The sequence below is a fragment of the Cottoperca gobio genome, chromosome 17 (assembly GCF_900634415.1).
Source record: "Cottoperca gobio chromosome 17, fCotGob3.1, whole genome shotgun sequence".
In the NCBI taxonomy this organism is placed as follows: Eukaryota; Metazoa; Chordata; class Actinopteri; order Perciformes; family Bovichtidae; genus Cottoperca; species Cottoperca gobio.
Genome location: NC_041371.1, coordinates 11,564,731 through 11,580,033, shown reverse-complemented (window position 1 = coordinate 11,580,033; position 15,303 = coordinate 11,564,731). Strand labels below are relative to the sequence as shown.

Genomic DNA, 15,303 nt, shown 5'->3' with positions numbered 1-15,303 from the left:
TGCCTTTGTCTCTTTTTGTAAGTATTTTGTGGAGCATCGTTTCCCCTTCATTAGAGTTGACAGTCAATGAGGGGGGGGGGAAGGAGGGCTACGACATGCAACAAAGTCCCCGGTCCTGTGTGTGTCGGATCAGTGGGCAGTATCATAACATAATCAACATAAGTACGTGTGAAGATCTTTGTTAAGTTTATTGAAGCTTTTTATAAAAACAAACACTCATTTATAAATTAACACTGAAAGTGACAACCATCAAGCATACCATACAATCATCCTGGAGAGAGATAAATACAAATATTCACAGATTAAAAAAAAGAAATAAATTTCACCAAACTTCGCGGATGCACTTCGTACCATTTTTCGGTCCTTAAGTTCTTTGGCCAAAAACGCCAACATTTCTTGGTCAAATTGCAGCAGAAGGTTTAAATCTATATTTAAATATTTGGGAGGAGACACTGCTTGTGCTTTGGTGAAGTACAATAGTGTAAATCAAAGAAGTGAAAGCAGTTGAAAACAACTTCATTATGTGATAGTAGTCCGTCGCAGACCCAGCCAGCTGAGCGAGTGTGGCTTTCACCTTCATTATTCCTTCAGGAGACGAGCATCAAATCAAAGCATCGAACGATTTTTCTCAGGAGTGCAAACAACCTCACATTCAACCTGAACACCATCACGCATTACAGTCACAACACTGGAGAAGCTTACTGCACCGGTGTAAGCAACGTGAAAGTATGTATAAAGAGGTGGAGTGACACAAACTTGTTTTGTTGCCATTCATGCTCTTAAATATCACAGTTACGACTCTTTGGATGAAGAGCAATCACTTATCCGACACCGAGATGACACAAACACGATGCTGATGAAACACTTGTTGATGGTCATTCAGCGACAGATTGATGTCTGCACGCAGGCATAGCGACCATCTCCAATCCATCTATTATTAATAAGTTTGAGATTTCAATCTCAAAACAATCAACGATGACAACTCCTGCGCTGAGTCATGGTTCCTTCATGATGTACACGTACATTGTAGTGAGGAAGTATTTCAGGGACTCGATGATGGACGACAGCCAGTGGTGCTCAGGGGTGAGATCCTTTTTCACCACACATTTCGTGATCTCTGCCTGATAAAAATATATTTAGAATTTAAAAATTAGACATCAAATATCATTCGAGGAAACCGTTGTGCACTATTCAGGGGGGCGGGGGGGGGGGGGGGGTTGTTTCACCCAAAGATGCAGGAACAAGGCAGCCCTCCAGTGGTAAAAACAAGACATAGCAGGTATATTGTAAATACATTTTGAACTGATGAAGGTGGTAAAAGGAAAGTTAAAGGATAACCAAAGTTATTACAATTCATTCTGAGGGGGGCATAAATGTCATGGCAAAGTTATTATTTCCCCTTTTTTTTTTTTTATTACTGGGGTGCCGCCTTTTTCTGGCTTTGAGAAAACAAAAACATTCCTAGTATGTCTGACTGGCATTTCTAAAAAATAAATATGTCTTATTTGAGCATAACAAAACTAAAGCAAGTGCAGCCATCCCTTTTTACTCTATTTAACCAAGAGAGGGCAATAGAAACCAATTTTACAACTGCAACTCTTTGCATCAGATCTGCCAACAGGAAGCAATGTTATGTTAGGAAGAGCTCAATTTTCAAAGCCATAACTGGGCCTTTCTGAGCGAGCTACTTGTTTTATGCAACTCCCCTCTAAGCAAACGGATCTCCAACCCATAAACAAGATAGCATAATTAGTCATCTAGCTTCAGCAACAGCCGTGTAAAAGACCAGTGCAAGTTCTAAACCCCAGACAAACAACATGCAAGCAGTGCCCCCCCCCCTCTTGCTATTAACGCAGCAACACTAATCATGCAGCAGCATTAATCATATAGAAATAAGAGAAATAAAACATATACGAGAAACATTATTTAGTTAGTGTAAATGGGAAAGATTTCACTTACCCATCCTCCCCGTCTCTTCAGCCAAGGAACCAGAAACTTGCGGACAAACTGGCCCAGACTGTCCACTATGATGTGAACGGTGGTTGGATGTCCGTGTCTGACACAATCCACTGCCAGGGCTCCGGCTACTGCATACATGGATACCACCTTACCCCATGTTACACCTGCAGCGAGAAAAGAACAGACAACACCGGGTTACATGTTATGTCTTTATCTAGGTCTATGGATGGAGAGGCTCGTCACTAATGTGTTGTTAAAAACATGTCCGAATGCAACACTGAATCAATGTCTGGATGGGATTTCTGAAGCAAAGAAATCCCATCCAGACATTGATTCAGTGTTGCATTCACAGAGCAGTTGTTTGATAAGTGAGAAGCAAAAGTATCACCCTTTATCCAGAAGGCCTGAACTTCTATTCTCCACGGTGGAGGAGCAGAATCGATAAACTGCTTTATTTATCCAAACTCCTTTTCCTGTTCTCATGGGTGCCACTTCCAGTCCAAGCATCACATGCCAAGTGTGTGCGTGCGTGCGTGCGTGTGTGTCCTGTCAACTATATCCTATGAATAGATGTTTATGTAATCAGTGACTTTTTTTCTTTTTCTCCTGTTTAGTTGATAATTATTTGACCTTATCTTGTGTTTTTTGCTATGCTCTGAAACTATATAATTTCTTTCTGCCATTTTGAAAAGACAGAAGCTATGTGACCCCCCCCATGTGTGTTCCATCACTAGAAAACCCAGGGTGTGCTTTTCACAGTAAATTAGCACTCAAATAAACTGCACGCAAGGGTGTTTGAAAATAATGGCCTCAGTGTGCCCGGGGGAACAAAAATTGAGATTTCCTGGTTTTAGGACGCTTCTCTTTCCTCAAAGCCTGTTACATATTCTGTGACCTGACATGAAGCATGTGGGGCAGTTGGTGGACCTTGTACTGAAAGAAACTACAAATACCAGGTTTAAGTCAACACACCAGTGTATTTGCGTTAATGTAGCTGATAAGATGTCTTACCAACAAGTTATTAAAGAGGGTGAGATTATGTTGCTTTTTCCTGGAGGGGTATGAACACTGACACAGCTTCTACTGTGTGGAGGTCAACTGGTTCAGAAAATGATTTGCATTCATCACTAAGAAGAAGAAGAAGAAGAAGAGTCATAAAGCTGGAAAAGGAAAATTCTCTGTCATTCTTTATACCTAAACAGTCCAGTCTGGTAATTAATGGCATCCGGCCATTTCTAGGTTCAGTTTCAAGAGCAGCAGGGACTGTTATAAGGACCGCCGGTGATGCGGTGCAAGGCCTAATGGCATTAGTCTTCATAGGCCAGCTCGCATTGTCATGGCTGACCTATAGTGTCGGGGGATAGAACGAGCTCTGGGCAAGCTTAAATGAGATAACTGTCCATGGAAACTGCCAGAGCACGTCACATAACGCTCCCTACTAAGAAGCAGGCCAAGAATAGAGGCAAGATTGTCAGGGATAAAGCTGGAGGAGGGTGGAAAGAGGAAGAACAGAAGTGGGAGGCGGTCGAAGATAGATGGAGGACAGACAAGTAATGTTGATTTTACTGAGGAAGACTTCTGTACAGATGGCCGCTTAACTGCATAAATTCACTGGACTATCATTACTTTGTGGTCATGTTAAGCACTTGGAGGCAGAGTGAGGAATGATAAAAATTTACATAAGTCTTTATAGAACATATTCCGGACGGCAGGAAAAACAAATTCAGATGCATTTTTCTATTTATATCCAGGTTTCAACGCGTCCCAGAAGGCTGGGTCAGCCTGGGTTCACCAGTTTGTTATTCTTCTGGAGGAATCCCACGCTTTTTTCCAAAAATGACATCCTTGTGACGTCTCAACAAGGACCAGTTTAGCCAGGCATGAGAATTACATCAAGCAAATCAATTATTTTTTATCTTTCCTGGAAAAAGGACAAATTTGAATTGCTCGTTACACTTTGGCCAGACCATCTAATCTGTCCCAAAGGCTCATACTGAAGACATAATATCGCACTTTTTATTTAGATACTTAAAAATGTCTACGTATTAAGTGTACAAAGCAGATCTGTTGTCAAGACAACTTAAAACAAGTCCAAGAGCCAGAAACAACAAGTGCAAGAGCCAGCACGTCGAGACCTAACGACACTGGCAAAACTGAATCTCTCTCTCTCTCTCTCAAGGCCAAGACTGAACAAAGACTTAACTATAAACCATTTAATACTTATTTCCTCTTATGTTATTCATTTACAATTCAGTTATGTGACATGAACAGGAAATCACAGGGCTAATCCGAGGCAGTGGGCAGAGCGTAATTTAAAGTTTAGTAAAGTATCTCTAATTAAAAATGCATTTTCGTTCCCTTACCCTACCATGTGGCACATGCCGAATATCAGAGCAACTACCATTGGAAGTTACGGCAAGTTTAGTTGCACATCAGGATAATTCTTTCACAGGCTCATGTCACAAATTTATTATCCATCAAAAATAAAACTCTCTCCCTACTAGGGGTGTAGGAAATATACATTGTGATATAGTGTAAAAGTGTCTGATTAAAACATCTTATTTCCTTAATTTGTTTGCATCTCTTATTTACTTAGTTTGTTAATCTAAAGAAGCAAACCTTTTTTATTCAAACTAATATAGGCAAATGTTAATTCCTTTGCTCAGATCGCATTTAAAGTAGTACTATGATGTTTGATGTTACAGGGACTGTAACTGTGTTTTGAATGCAAATACAGATCCCACTGTTTTGATGCATAAGAAGTTATTTTATTTAGATTTTATGCATTTATTTAAAAAGGTTCAGCGTGTAGTTCCGAGACACCTGCTCCAAATAAATAGGGGGCAGTATTTCACCTCTACTACTGGGTACATACAATCGAAAGTTATCAATCATCAAAACAATCAGTTATTAAAAAACAACTATAGTAAGTCAACCTGTTTATATTTTAGTTGTAGTAGCTTGTCATATGTATTGTATTCTAAGTTTTAGAGTATTCTAGTGTATTCTTTATATTGTGTATTGTATTCTACAGCTTTATATATACCTCTGTTCTAGTATACTCCTGTGTAAGCCTGTCAGTCAGTCAGTTTATTAGACCAGACTGCTGAAACTCTGAGAGCCGGTCTACATAACACTGATCTTATAATCTTCACATGGAGCGGCAGCAACAGAAAGTTTTGGCAGACTGCCACTACAGTGACTCCCTATTCGTCCTCGACATTACAGGCCGGAACTGTCAGACTGCTAATTTCAGTAGATATCTCTGCAACACATAGACGTCTTTGACACAACGTCAACACTGTTACCTCTTCATATTCTGTTGATAATGTTAGATCATTGTTTTAAGTTTCAATTCTGGCATATTTTACACGTTGAACCTTTAAAATATGACATATATAACAATATATTGAATCGTAACTGTACCATGATATGCATCGTATCGCCAGATTCTTCCTACTGTTAAAACCTACAGGAAGACATTGAGACCTGATTCAGAACGAAGAGTGGGCAGAAGCGGGTATTGTATAAATAACAATATCTCATTATTTCAACTCGATGAGAATCCATACCCACAAACTATAAACGAATCAGTGTCTAAATTTAGTGATTCTAAAAATCTGTGGGCGCTATTATGTGTTTTTAGATGAAGTCTCACTCCACCTACTTATGATTCACAGCCACTCACTCTCACTAAAAGCACCGCTCAGCCAAAAGAGCCTGATGGAAACTGCAGTCACACCTGTGTAATCACAGTAACGGCCTTCATCAGCAGTCTGAGACTCTGTGGAATTGTAAATCACTTCCTGTGCTGGCTGAGGACCATGGGGCTGTTCGAAATCACATACTAACATTGTTCCTACTGATTATGACGTAACATTTAGTATGTAGTGAGTAGGAGGTGGATTTGGAGTATGTGTGAAATGCTCGGATGTTTACTAGATTAGCAAGAATTAGCTCGTTGGGCATACTCAATGCATTGTGGTTATAATAATGAACTGTCGGATAAAATAATTACATTTGATGGCGAGTGACTTTTAGGTGCAGTTAAGAGGTAGCTCACGTAAAGTTCACTGTAGACAACATGTGCAACTCTAAAATATTATATTATTTAAATTGACCATAGAATAATACTGGAAGAGGGTATGTTGATTTACATTTGTGATAAACTATTTTCATTAGACGATAGCTCTGAAAGCTGATGTCGCGATAGACGTATTGCTTGAGTTTACTGTAGTGTGAAGTCTGCTGGCCTACTTAATCATTCATTTAATAACCAGCACACACACATTGAGTATGTTAGTGTGTGCTTTCAAACACAGCCTACAAGTTTAGTTTGAATAACTCTGCTACATCATCATCATCATCACCTTCAGCAACAGCCGTGTACCTGTTGAGAAGATCTCTGTTGCCACGCCGATGAAGGCATCTGAAACCATGTTCTCCATGGCAACAGAGATGTTGAGCTGCCGTGCCACGTTCCTGTACAAACTGGGCTGTATGCACTCCAGCTCATCGCCTAGGTAACAGGGGGAGAACACAGAAGAAGAAAAGAGAGAAGCATCAAAATTCTGCTTCAAACCAATTATTTACATGCTCTGGGTTAAACAAGCTTTTACACAATCCAACCGTTCAAGCGATTCTAACTATTTACTCTGTTCTGCTGGTGGAGGGTCACTCAGATGTGAGACTGTTAAAAGTAAACGGTCTTAAAAAAGGACATTGGGCACTTTAGCTTCTGTGCTAAGTGAGTCAAGTCCTCCAGACTTCCTCCAGTCATCACTTTGTCCAAGATCTTCTCATACACACAAAGACGTAATCCTTCACTCATCATTTGCCCAAGATCATCATAGCTTTAAATATACAGTATACATTGCAGTATGTGGAAATTAGGGCTGAACGCTTCGGAAAAAACATGTCATTGCGATTATTTTGACTGAAATTTCAAGTTGACCCTCGATATTGGAGGGAATTTTGCATAATTATTCTAATTTTCATTGGAAAAACATATTAAAATGATCATGGTGTGACTTCTTGCGAGGATCTGTACCAAATAAGTTTTTTTAAAGTCTGTAGAATATGATTTGAAGGCCGGAACATCTCCGCAGCACCACAATACTTAGTTCAGTGAAGTATTTTCACACAAATGTTGCACCTTCTGCCATTTGGATATTGCACTCGTCCATATTGCGATTTCGATAAAATTCCGATTAATTGTTCAGCACTAGTGATAAACATCAGTAGTCAAGTCTGAAGTTATTCAGTCTAGTTTCTTATATTTAATTTGAATCCATGTATTCCAGCTCTGTTGGAGTTCATCTCAACTCTCAGCCTATTATTATCTAAAAGTAGATTAGCATCTATTTTTAGACCTCCTGTTAGACTGATTTATTTGAAAGCAATGAATTGATCAATCTGTGATAGATCAGAGAGTGTTTCCAGGTCAACTTCAGTCTTTCATTTTGAAGTCTTCTTAATTTTCTCTAGAAAAACACACAACAAACTTACTTTTGAAGGTTTTTGTAAGTACTGTTACATGGGATTAGCATTTGCCAAGAGAACCCAAACAACCTTTTGCAAAGTCTCAAATCTAATACTTTCATGATTATAAATGATCATTTGTCCTGCTCTGCTTATTTCATTGTACGTTGCAACATTTATTACCTCCACCAAGGAGGTATCTTTTCAGTTCCACCTGTTAGCTTTTAGTACAATATCTCAAAAACATGCCGTCATATTTCAAAAGAACTTTGGTACAGATTTGGATCCAGCTGATAAAAATAAAAAAATTAAGAAAAAAAAGATTTCTTAATAGTTACGAGATGGTGAAAATATTCAAAAGTGCCGGATAATCTCATAAACTTCTGCAATTGACAAACGTGAAAAACATCTGGAACACATATTCCATCACTGTCCATCACTAAGTGCATGTTAAGACCCAACTGGAATATACAGAACATCCAGAACAGATGAAAAATGTGAAGACATTTTGCATTCTTTCTATTAAATAAAATATAAAAAGTCTGGGGTTAAGACAATGACCATATACCAGAATGTCCTCTGACTGAGACCTTTGTTGCATCTCTCCCTCATTTCCTGTCTTCTCTAATGTCTATACAAGGTATAAATACTTTTTTTCTTTTATAAAAAAGGTATATAAATGTCCCCAAAAATACTTAGTAATAAAGTCTGAAGTCTGAATATGCACTTCTGATCTAGTTAAAATAACTATTAAGAAACTATTGGGCCACTTTGTCTTATTTGAGCTCTCATCTACGAGATGAGGTAAAAAGTACACAAGGAAAAACAACCATGGCCTTGAATGTGCATACATGTTGCTATAAGATGTCATGAAGTTCACTGTTTTCTGAGACAGTTCTTCAGGTTTCTCTTACCGAGACAGAGAAGCACCAAAGAAACCTCAGCAAGCGCTGCGTTTGACGGAGAGAGGGTGAGTTCAGTTTTGGACCATCCCAGTCCGTTCTGGTTGAGTCTGGACAGTATGTAGTCTCTGCACAAGGCTTTAGACTGGGTTACCAGCTCCTTCTCAGTCAACGATCGGTCAAACACATCCAGGACTTCTGCAGCAAACACAGAGGACCGCCGCAGGACTTCCATGTCCTCCTGCAGGGGGGATCTGGAACAGAGAGTGTCTGACCTCTTGGGATCAGTGTGTTCTCTTAATCCCAGAGAAACAAAGTTTAACGATGAAGACAATACGGCAGCTGTCTAGACAGAAAACCCTGCTTCAGATAATTAGTTAAATGCATACATTACATCCCTTAATCTGGAAATGTTTCTCTCAGACAGGGTAAGAGACAAAGACACTTTAACTCAACACACTGGTGCAAAAAAAAGTAAGCATCTTCAGTGATGGAATTACTGCTGTTACTGCATACTTGTTTTATATTCAAAAAGGGACTTTGGCTGGATACAGACACTGAGAATTTAACTCAGACCAGAAACTTACATAAGAATATGATGGAGGCGTTATTGTTGTGAGTCACATGGTGGGATAGTCAAGATATTGCTACATTTCTTGGATTATGCAACACCATGCTGATACCACAAGATGACAAGGGAAATATTTTAAAATGACAGCAACAGCCTGATCTTGATTGGAGATTTTGTTTTAAATGCATATTGTATCCGTTGTTCAGTGCAACATGTTGTAAGTAGAACGTTAAAGAGATATCACAATAGATGTATCAATATTTTAGGGTGTTGCATGCAATATTATATTTACCTTCAACGTTGTGTCCACATTGAGATGTCCTCACATATGACAAATGTGGTTTTTCCAATCAATTATTTAGAAAACCTTTCAAACCAGCTCTCTGTAGACGTGTTTTCTAGCCAAAATACCTCGACAGTCACAGAAAAACAGATCGTCTACTCTCAAAAGAAACAGTTTGAGATATTTAAGAAACACTGAGCGAAGTTTTGCCTCAGGTCTCAATCCTCAGAGAGCTCATGGTCTGCTCGGTCCACTTGCTTCCCCGGAAAGTACCGACTGAGCCGAAGGACGCAGTAAAAGGACGCCTACCTGTAGTCCCACCGTCCTATTGGCGCTGAATGGGTACGTTAGTTTCAGAGTTAGGAAGAGCCCGGAGGAGGAGTTTGACGCCTGCTTCTCGCCTCCCAGAAACTAAAAGAGAAAAACCTCGCTACGGCGGACAGAGGGAGCCAAATCAACGGCATCTGTATTTTCATTCACAGATCTGGGTGTATTGATCTGGCATAATGCTCTGAAAGGACCTATTTTTCTTTTCACTTAATAATTTTATTTATTCGTCTGTGTCCATACTCCCTTGTGTCACAATGCTTTAACCTAGACTTTTTAAAGGAATGAAGTCAGGTTTCAAACATTTCACACTTGTGCTATGGGAATGAATGAGTGAGTAATACAAATGGGGTTTCCTGGTACATGTGTAGTTTACAGGTGTAGTCTACAGATGATCTCGTTCACAGAGTGACGTATTCTTTACCGGTGCCAAAAGTGTCACACCGTTAATCCCGTAGCAGATAAATATAGGCCTGCACTTACAGTACTGAGACAAAGTTCATTGTGTTTCAAGATGCTCCTTATACGAAGGTGTGTTATTGTTTTGTTGTTTTATTTGTCACTTTATTTTCATTAAATCAAAATACAATGATTTGGGGGATCCATAGATCTTGTTTTTTGTTATATTTCAAAGTAAAACTCAATTAGCTGTTGATGTTTTAAAAGGTGGTGTTGAAATATTTAATGATGTGTTCTACAACATAAAACAAGGAAAATAAGGTCAGTCCGAGGAGGGAGGCTGTTAAACAATGTAGCCTACCTGTTTTACGGACTCATTTAGAGGCTAATTAATTTCCCTCTATCTAAAAAGTGTGCTATATTATTAATGTGACATGCAAAAAAACTTAATTCTGATATGTGTGTATACCAAAGGCATCAAAGTTATTATGGTTGTTTATTGGAGTAAATTACTGTACTCTTAATACTAAGGGCGTTAACCTTTCTTAGTTAACTAGTTAGGTGTTTGGCCGCTGGGTGTCGCTGTTACTCACTTTACTGTTGAGGTCAACATGGTTTCCTTTCGTTTCGGGGGTTCATTAAAAAAAAAGGAGATATTAACTTTTCTGAACTAATTTGAATATTCTTTTTATTTATGACTAGTTTGTGTCCTGGAACAGATTTAGCTTCTTATTAATATATTTATATAACACAATAACATTTTCAAGCAGTGTTAATGATTAATAGTTTAACTTGTTTTTTTTTTATCATAGTTGATCCTTGTTCTCAATATTACAACAATAGGATTCACACAGATCATGAAAAACAGAGAAACATATTAACCTTAACAATTAAACATTTGCTTTTTCAAGGCGTTTTATTCTGGCAGCAGCAGTGTCTCTTCAAGCTTGTCTGGACTAGAAATGTTCTGCATATATACTGTAATTAATTCAGTTCAAAATCTTTCTGTGACTAAAAGCAAACCAATAATCAGTCTGACTTTGCAACATTGACAACAGGGTAAATTCAGCCTCAGGTCTGTGCATTTTACAGCATTTTTAGGACCGGTTTGCCTTTGACAGTGGTAATGTTTTGTACTTTTCATGCTATGCTTTCTTATACTGAACATAATGACACATTATTATATAGCCACTGAGGTTAAACCTACAATATTTGTTTTGGGATGGTCCATCAATTATTAAGTCGACACTTAAAACACCATCCAAATACTTCTATAATCATAGGCGAGTGCTTCATAAAGTCCAGAATTAATTAATTCATATAAATTAAAATTTACAAAACAGTCATGTAACTATAACAAAGCACAGTGTCTGAGACATTGGTGTTTCAATGTTTGGCATGTTAATGTGTTTCTAACTGATCCTGGTAAAAGAAAAGTGTGGCTCTAAAAGTCAACCTCGCCCTCTTTTGAGTCAGTATTCATATTAATTTGTTCATTCAAGAAACCTGAACGTTTAAATGTGAACACAATTAACCCTGTTCCTAGGTTGTATAACAGGTTGTAAACAATCTAATTAGTAAGTATGAGTTCAATTAATTGTTTTAAATGTTTTTGGTCAGATAGGTTGTTTAAATTATTTAGTTTAGTTTAGTCTAGTTTAGTTTAGTTTAGTTTAGTTTAGTCTAGTTTAGTTTAGTTTAGTTTAGTCTAGTCTAGTCTAGTCTAGTTTAGTTTAGTTTAGTCTAGTTTAGTTTAGTTTAGACTAGTTTAGTTTAGTTTAGATTAGATTAGTTTAGTTTAGTTTAGTTTAGTCTAGTTTAGTCTAGTCTAGTTTAGTTTAGTTTAGTTTAGTTTAGTTTAGTCTAGTCTAGTCTAGTTTAGTTTAGTTTAGTTTAATTTAGTCTAGTCTAGTCTAGTTTAGTTTAGTCTAGTTTAGTTTAGTTTAGTTTAGATTAGATTAGATTAGTTTAGTTTAGTTTAGTTTAGTTTAGATTAGATTAGATTAGATTAGTTTAGTTTAGTCTAGTTTAGTTTAGTTTAGTTTAGCCTAGTTTAGTTTAGTTTAGTTTAGTTTAGATTAGATTAGATTAGTTTAGTTTAGTTTAGTCTAGTTTAGTTTAGTTTAGTTTAGTTTAGTCTAGTTTAGTCTAGTCTAGTCTAGTCTAGTCTAGTCTAGTTTAGTTTAGTTTAGTTTAGTCTAGTTTAGTTTAGTTTAGTCTAGTTTAGTTTAGTCTAGTTTAGTTTAGCTTAGTTTAGTTTAGTTTAGTTTAGTTTAGTTTAGATTAGATTAGTTTAGTTTAGTTTAGTCTAGTTTAGTTTAGTTTAGTTTAGTTTAGTTTAGTCTAGTTTAGTCTAGTCTAGTCTAGTCTAGTCTAGTTTAGTTTAGTTTAGTTTAGTCTAGTCTAGTTTAGTTTAGTCTAGTTTAGTTTAGTCTAGTTTAGTTTAGTTTAGTTTAGTTTAGTTTAGTTTAGATTAGATTAGTTTAGTTTAGTCTAGTTTAGTTTAGTTTAGTTAGTTTAGTTTAGTTAGTTTAGTTTAGTTTAGATTAGATTAGTTTAGTTTAGTCTAGTCTAGTTTAGTTTAGTTTAGTTTAGTTTAGATTAGATTAGTTTAGTTTAGTTTAGTTTAGATTAGATTAGTTTAGTTTAGTTTAGTTAGTCTAGTCTAGTTAGTTTAGTTTAGTTTAGTTTAGTTTAGTCTAGTTTAGTCTAGTCTAGTCTAGTTTAGTTTAGTTTAGTTTAGTTTAGTCTAGTTTAGTTTAGTCTAGTTTAGTTTAGTCTAGTTTAGTTTAGTTTAGTTTAGTTTAGATTAGATTAGATTAGTTTAGTTTAGTTTAGTCTAGTTTAGTTTAGTTTAGTTAGTTTAGTTTAGTCTAGTTTAGTCTAGTCTAGTTTAGTTTAGTTTAGTTTAGTTTAGTCTAGTTTAGTTTAGTTTAGTTTAGTCTAGTTTAGTTTAGTCTAGTTTAGTTTAGTTTAGTTTAGTTAGATTAGATTAGTTTAGTCTAGTTTAGTTTAGTTTAGTTTAGTTTAGATTAGATTAGTTTAGTTTAGTCTAGTCTAGTCTAGTTTAGTTTAGTTTAGTTTAGATTAGATTAGATTAGTTTAGTTTAGTTTAGTATAGTTTAGTCTAGTTTAGTTTAGTTTAGTTTAGTTTAGTTTAGTTTAGATTAGATTAGATTAGTTTAGTTTAGTTTAGTTTAGTTTAGTATAGTCTAGTTTAGTCTAGTCTAGTTTAGTTTAGTTTAGTTTAGTTTAGTCTAGTTTAGTTTAGTTTAGTTTAGTCTAGTCTAGTCTAGTCTAGTTTAGTCTAGTTTAGTTAGTTTAGTTTAGTTTAGTTTAGATTAGATTAGTTTAGTTTAGTCTAGTTTAGTTTAGTTTAGTTTAGTTTAGTTTAGATTAGATTAGATTAGATTAGATTAGTTTAGTTTAGTTTAGTCTAGTCTAGTTTAGTTTAGTTTAGCCTAGTTTAGTTTAGTTTAGTTTAGTTTAGTTTAGATTAGATTAGTTAGTTTAGTTAGTTTAGTTTAGTTTAGTTTAGTTTAGTTTAGTCTAGTTTAGTTTAGTTTAGCCTAGTTTAGTTTAGTTTAGTTTAGTTAGTTTAGATTAGATTAGTTTAGTTTAGTTTAGTTTAGTCTAGTTTAGTTTAGTCTAGTTTAGTCTAGTCTAGTCTAGTGTAGTTTAGTTTAGTTTAGTTTAGTTTAGTTTAGTCTAGTTTAGTTTAGTTTAGTTTAGTCTAGTTTAGTTTAGTTTAGTTTAGTTTAGTCTAGTTTAGTCTAGTCTAGTCTAGTGTAGTTTAGTTCAGTTTAGTTTAGTCTAGTTTAGTTTAGTTTAGTTTAGTCTAGTTCAGTTTAGTTTAGTTTAGTTTAGTCTAGTTTAGTTTAGTTTAGTTTAGTTTAGATTAGTTAGTTTAGTTTAGTTTAGTTTAGATTAGTTTAGTTTAGTTTAGTCTAGTCTAGTTTAGTTTAGTCTAGTCTAGTCTAGTTTAGTTTAGTTTAGTTTAGTCTAGTTAGTTTAGTTTAGTTTAGTTTAGTTTTAGTTTAGTAGTTAGTTTAGTTTAGTTTAGTTTAGTTTAGTCTAGTCTATTCTAGTTTAGTTTAGTTTAGTTTAGTCTAGTTTAGTTTAGTTTAGTTTATTTTAGGTTAGTTTAGTTTAGTTTAGTTTAGTTTAGATTAGTTTAGTTTAGTCTAGTCTAGTTTAGTTTAGTCTAGTCTAGTCTAGTCTAGTTTAGTTTTAGTTTAGTCTAGTTTAGTTTAGTTTAATTTAATTTAGTTTAGTTTAGTTTAGTTTAGTTTAGTTTAGTTTAGTTTAGTTTAGTTTAGCCTAGTCTAGTCTAGTCTAGTTTAGTTTAGTTTAGTTTAGTTTAGTTTAGATTAGATTAGATTAGTTTAGTTTAGTATAGTTTAGTTTAGTCTAGTTTAGTTTAGTTTAGTTTAGTTTAGTCTAGTTTAGTTTAGTTTAGTTTAGATTAGTTTAGTTTAGTTTAGTTTAGTCTAGTCTAGTCTAGTCTAGTTTAGTTTAGTTTAGTTTAGTTTAGTCTAGTCTAGTCTATTCTAGTTTAGTTTAGTTTAGTTTAGTTTAGTCTAGTTTAGTCTAGTCTAGTTTAGTTTAGTTTAGTTTAGTTTTAGTCTAGTTTAGTTTAGTTTAGATTAGTTTAGTTTAGTTTAGTTTAGTTTAGTTTAGTTTAGTTTAGTTTAGTCTAGTCTAGTCTAGATTAGTTTAGTTTAGTTTAGTCTAGTTTAGTCTAGTCTAGTCTAGTCTAGTCTAGTTTAGTTTAATTTAGTCTAGTCTAGTCTAGTTTAGTTTAGTTTAGATTAGTCTAGTTAGTTTAGTTTAGTTTAGTTTAGATTAGTTTAGTTTAGTTAGTTTAGTTTAGTTTAGTTTAGTTAATTTAGTCTAGTCTAGTCTAGTCTAGTCTAGTTTAGTCTAGTTTAGTTTAGTTTAGTCTCGTTTAGTTTAGTTTAGTCTAGTTTAGTTTAGTTTAGTTTAGTTTAGTTTAGTTTAGTTTAGATTAGATTAGATTAGATTAGTTTAGTTTAGTTTAGTTTAATTTAGTTTAGTCTAGTCTAGTCTAGTTTAGTTTAGTCTAGTTTAGTTTAGTTTAGTTTAGTTTAGTTTAGTTTAATTTAGTTTAGTCTAGTCTAGTCTAGTCTAGTTTAGTTTAGTTTAGTTTAGTCTAGTCTGGTTTAGTTTAGTCTAGTTTAGTTTAGTTTAGTTTAGTTTAGTGTCTAGTTTAGTTTAGTTTAGTTTAGTTTAGTTTAGTTTAGTTTAGTTTAGTATAGTTTAGATTAGTTTAGTCTAGTCTAGTTTAGTTTAGTTTAGTTTAGTCTAGTCTAGTTTAGTTTAGTTTAGTTTAGTTTAGTTTAGATTAGATTAGTTTAGTT

General features: G+C 35.0%; 1 protein-coding gene across 3 annotated transcripts; it reads right to left on the bottom strand.

Moving 5' to 3' along the window:
- Positions 1-163: 163 nt before the first annotated feature.
- Positions 164-9,552, bottom strand: LOC115022001 (bcl-2-related ovarian killer protein homolog B-like). Of its 3 annotated transcripts, none has more exons than XM_029452781.1 (5): positions 9,206-9,552; positions 8,355-8,638; positions 6,350-6,478; positions 1,960-2,123; positions 164-1,121 (listed from the first exon to the last, which is right to left on the bottom strand). In XM_029452781.1, the coding sequence occupies exons 2-5, from the start codon at positions 8,575-8,577 to the stop codon at positions 996-998; spliced, it is 642 nt and encodes a 213-aa protein (XP_029308641.1). In that variant the 5' UTR covers positions 8,578-8,638; positions 9,206-9,552; the 3' UTR covers positions 164-995. The 3 variants fall into 3 exon arrangements, with proteins under 3 accessions (XP_029308641.1, XP_029308640.1, XP_029308642.1); XM_029452780.1 differs by having other exon boundaries at positions 8,355-8,619; positions 9,206-9,551; XM_029452782.1 differs by having other exon boundaries at positions 8,355-8,596; positions 9,206-9,551.
- Positions 9,553-15,303: the final 5,751 nt, after the last annotated feature.